At 31.0% G+C, this 5,136-nt stretch overlaps 1 protein-coding gene across 1 annotated transcript; it reads right to left on the bottom strand.

Moving 5' to 3' along the window:
- Positions 1–3,547: 3,547 nt before the first annotated feature.
- Positions 3,548–4,846, bottom strand: LOC117320886 (uncharacterized protein F54H12.2-like). Its single transcript, XM_033875371.1, has one exon. The coding sequence runs from the start codon at positions 4,844–4,846 to the stop codon at positions 3,548–3,550; it is 1,299 nt and encodes a 432-aa protein (XP_033731262.1).
- Positions 4,847–5,136: the final 290 nt, after the last annotated feature.

Consider the following 5,136-nt stretch of genomic DNA (forward strand, 5'->3'; position numbering starts at 1 on the left):
AAATGATGTCACATTATTTAATTTTTGAGGTATATCTTTTATTATTAAACCCTTTTTTAAAAAACTTTTTGGAGAAATGTTTTTTTGCATTCGGAAAAGTTTAAGCAGAAAAAAACTTTTTGAGGGGTTGGTATAAAACCCCAGACCCAATTCCCCGAGTTGAAACAGCCCCCCAACCCCAAATTTTACCCCCTAAAGTTTTTTGTTTTTTTTTTTGGGGTACGAAAATTTAAAAAGACTTTTAAGTTCTAGAAATGTTTTACATTATGGATTTTTTTTGGGTTTTAAAACCCCTTTTAAAAATATTACAGGGTCAGGGGGTTACATCTTTTAAATTGATCAAAAAACTAAATTTTAAAAGAATTGAAACTTTTGGGAAAATTTCTTTTTTAAAAATTTTTAAAAAAATAAAAATGATGGGAAAAATTGATTTTTTTTTTGTCGTTTTTTTTTCATTTTGTTAAAAACGAAGGTTTTTTTCCAATTAAGAAAGTTTGGATGTTTTTTTTTTAAATGGAATATTTTCAGGTTCAATTCCCTTGAAATTTTAAAAGGGGGAAATGGGTTTTTTTTGGGTTGCCCAAGAACTAAAAATACCCCCATTTTTAAAATTTTTTTGCCCTTCTTTTTTTTTTACCTTTCATTCGAAACCTTACGGCCAACAACACCAACTGCCTTTTTAAATTTCCCCTTTTTATTTTTAAATTTTTTCAAACCCTGGGGGTTTAGTGGGTTTGGGGTTTTGAATGTCTGGTTCCAAAAAAAATTTCCCCTTTGTTTTGTTTTTAAAAAACCCAAGAAAAAAAAGGTTTTTTTTGTTTTTTTTTTGGGTTAAAGAATTTTCCAAAATGATTAATGCCCTTTCCCATTTTTATTCCTCGGATTTTTAGGGTTTTAACATTAAAAATTTTAAAAAGGTAATTTTTTTTTTTATTTTTTCGTAAAAATATATTTAAATGTTTTTATTTAAATGAAGCTGTTTTAAATATTTTCAAATTTTTTGGTCTTTTTCCCATGGGGGGTTTTTTTAAAACATTAAAATGGTTTTAAAATGGTATTCGTTTAACATTTTAATTTTTTTAAAAAGTTTAAAATTTTTTGTTTTTTTGTTAAAAAATTCGGGAAATTTTATTTTTTTGGTTGGTCAAGTTTTTGTTGGGGGTCTTTTTTAAAATTTTTGATTTTTAAAAAAGGGTCTGTGTTTCAAATATTTTGTTATGTTTTGGTGAAAAAAAATTTTTTTTTTTGGGAAAAAAATTGTCTGTTTTTTTTTCAAAAAATTTTTGGGGGTCATTTTTGGTTGTCAGGTCATTTTTTTTAAAAATTTTGAGGGTTTTTTGAAAAAATGGTCATTATTAAAATTATTTTTGGTCTTTTTTTTTGGTTTTTTTTCTTTAAAAATTTGTTTTAAAATTTTTGCTGTTTTTGGGGTAATTTTTTTTTTAATTTAAAAATTGTTAAATTTTTTGTCATTTTTGTTGTTTTTGTCATGTTTTGTCATTTTTGTCATGATGTTGTCATGATTGTCATGATGTTGTCATTATTTGTCATGTTTTGTCATTATTTGTCATGATTTTGTCATGTTTTGTCATGATTTTGTCATGTTTTGTCATGTTTGTCATTATTTTGTCATGTTTGTCATGTTTTGTCATGTTTGTCATTATTTTGTCATTATTTGTCATGTTTTGTCATGATTTTGTCATTATTTGTCATTATTTGTCATTATTTTGTCATGATTTTGTCATTATTTTGTCATTATTTTGTCATTATTTGTCATGATTTTGTCATGTTTTGTCATGATTTGTCATGTTTTGTCATGATGTTGTCATTATTTATCATGTTTTGTCATGTTTGTCATTATTTGTCATGATTTTGTCATGTTTTGTCATGTTTTGTCATGATGTTGTCATTATTTGTCATGTTTTGTCATGTTTGTCATGATGTTGTCATTATTTGTCATGTTTTGTCATGTTTTGTCATGATTTTGTCATGATTTTGTCATTTTTGTCATGATTTTGTCATTATTTTGTCATGATGTTGTCATGTTTTGTCATGTTTGTCATTATTTTGTCATTATTTGTCATGTTTTGTCATGATTTTGTCATTATTTGTCACTATTTGTCATTATTTTGTCATTATGTCATTATTTTGTCATTATTTTGTCATTATTTGTCATGATTTTGTCATGTTTTGTCATTATTTGTCATGTTTTGTCATGATGTTGTCATTATTTGTCATGTTTTGTCATGTTTGTCATGATGTTGTCATTATTTGTCATGTTTTGTCATGTTTTGTCATGATTTTGTCATGATTTTGTCATTTTTGTCATGATTTTGTCATTATTTTGTCATGATGTTGTCATGTTTTGTCATGTTTGTCATTATTTTGTCATTATTTGTCATGTTTTGTCATGGTTTTGTCATTATTTGTCATTATTTGTCATTATTTTGTCATTATTTGTCATTATTTTGTCATTATTTTGTCATTATTTGTCATGATTTTGTCATGTTTTGTCATTATTTGTCATGTTTTGTCATGATGTTGTCATTATTTGTCATGTTTTGTCATGTTTGTCATGATGTTGTCATTATTTGTCATGTTTTGTCATGTTTTGTCATGATTTTGTCATGATTTTGTCATTTTTGTCATGATTTTGTCATTATTTTGTCATGATGTTGTCATGTTTTGTCATGATTTTGTCATGATTTTGTCATTTTTGTCATGATTTTGTCATTATTTTGTCATGATGTTGTCATTATTTGTCATGTTTTGTCATGATTTTGTCATGTTTTGTCATGATTTTGTCATTTTTGTCATTTTTGTCATGTTTTGTCATGATTCTATCATTAATTTTCTGAGAGGACAGACATTCTTCAGTTACAGCTTTCTTGGAGATTGGAATCAATTCAATAGAATTATAATTGAAAAAAATAACGTAATTCATACTTTGTTTTTTTTCTTTTATTATATTCACAAACGTATATGCAAACAATGATTTCTTAATTAAACAATCAATATTTTTATAAGATATGGATTGCAATACATACAGTCATTACACAAAACCTGCAATTAATAACAATGTATACTCATTACTATTATAACAAGTAACGTTCAAGATGATGAACGAAATCATCTACAATGTAAGTATTGGCATGCCATTCTGATTGAAGATATTCGGTGATGTCATTCATGGTCATTCCCATCTCTCGGTGAACCAAGTAATATATACAATGTTGACCACACACTAGAGAGTTCAAATGCTGTACTGCAACGGAATTATAAACCCATGTTTTACATTGCCGGTTTAAGAAATTGATAAAATCTAAATGAAAGGGAGACAATCCATAAGGATCATAATATTCTCCACGTCTTTTTTCATCTATATACATAGCAATCCAATGTTGCCCTTGTTTATTATCTGGGTCAGTATTACAAACCATGAAACTAGGAACACTTAAAGGACATGAAGGTAATGTATTTCTAGCATACACCCCTGCAAAATGAGGAGAAACGGCTTGTAGGATCAGTTCTATTTCTAAAGTATTCATCATGCACTATAATCAAAAAGAATTTGTCTGTTACGATCTATTTCTATGATATTGTCAAATTCAGCATACACCACAACGTTGATGGTATTGGGTAGGGCTGTTCCGAAATGCACTTCCAAAGACAAGTTTCCCTTTTTTATAAGATGAAATGTGCCCACTTCTGAAAGGTCAGGTGTCAGATCAAATCCAAACAAGGTAAAACCAGTGCCATATTCATCCTTTGAGATGTTATTACCCTCGTCACGAAACGTTTTGCCGGTAGTGTTAAACAGACCCATGTAGCTTCTTACGTAATGTTTCTGAGTGAAATTTGGCTGCAAAGGCTTGGTGGGGACTTGTTTGCCATCCACGTTCAGGACAACAAAATTAATATCAAAATCTTTAAAATGAAAAGGATTCTTGGTGATGAGTCCACTATAGGCATCACTGTCCACACATCCGATGACCAATCTCTTAGGCATTTGTCCTAGAAACAGATTATCCTTTACAAAATTGTGATTTCCTCTTGGAACAGAAAATACTTTCATTGCAATTCTTCTGATTGGGTATTTGGCAGGTGATATTTCCAGGGCTTTTGCATGGGCCAGTCTCACCGATGGACTCAGTCTAACTTTTCTCACGTTTAGATAGATGTCCTTGATGACAACTTTGAATTCTTTGTCTTCTCCCATCAAACAGAAAACATCTTTACTTCTGGTTAACGTTATTTTCATGTTCACATTATTGACAAGATATCTTTCCTGGGCAAATAGGTCAGAATGGAGTCTTCCCATCATTTCCACAGATCTACTGGTTGCTGTTGACAATTTCCTCTTGATGTAGCCATGATTATCGTTTCCTGCAGTGTCCATTTGCGCAGCTGTATCCTTATACCACATTCCACTGGTCAACTGAGATTCTTTGGCTGCAGGACCATAGCTGAGTAGCGTTTCCAGGTAAGCTCTGAATGGATACATATTGTTGGGTGACGAGACTAGTTTTTCATTGAGACAGACGCTGACATCCCCGAAGAGTGAATGTAACCAAAGATTAACAGGTGCAACGTTCTCATCGGTAAGGTTGGTGCTATCATTATTGAGGATCTGTGCTTTCACGTAGAGGGAAGTATTTGCTAGATCCAAGTAATCATCTCCAGCTCCTGATACGTCAAAGACATAAGGGCCACCATCATTGACAGATGTGACCGTTCCAATTTGATGCCAGTATCCATCTTCTACACTGGTTTGAGTGGGTGGTGTATCGAATAAATCTAATTCTGACTGGACACATTCACAGGAGTTCTGATGAACTAAAGACATCTTTCAACGCCACTCTGTATAAACTACACACACACGTATATATATGCCTTTTTGGGGGGGGGGGGGGGGAATCATGCATCAAAGATATCTTTTGCTCTATGCTGATTGGATGATTGTTTTCTTTTCCTTTTTCTCCTTCCAGGTGGCCTTAGGTCTTGCAAAGCTTTACGCTTAAGCTGATCTCTAGCTTCGATGGCACGTTTTCTTGCAGCATTTTTGATGTTTTCCCCCTTTAGCAAATCACTAGTCAATTTCATGCCAGAATCAATTGCTTGTTTTCCTACAAGTCT

Source organism: Pecten maximus, unplaced genomic scaffold, assembly GCF_902652985.1.
Source record: "Pecten maximus unplaced genomic scaffold, xPecMax1.1, whole genome shotgun sequence".
Taxonomy (NCBI): Eukaryota; Metazoa; Mollusca; class Bivalvia; order Pectinida; family Pectinidae; genus Pecten; species Pecten maximus.

What these genes read in the sequence shown, in the direction of transcription:
- LOC117320886 (XM_033875371.1), bottom strand. Translation starts at nt 4,846, where the DNA reads ATGTCTTTAGTTCATCAGAACTCCTGTGAATGTGTCCAGTCAGAATTA.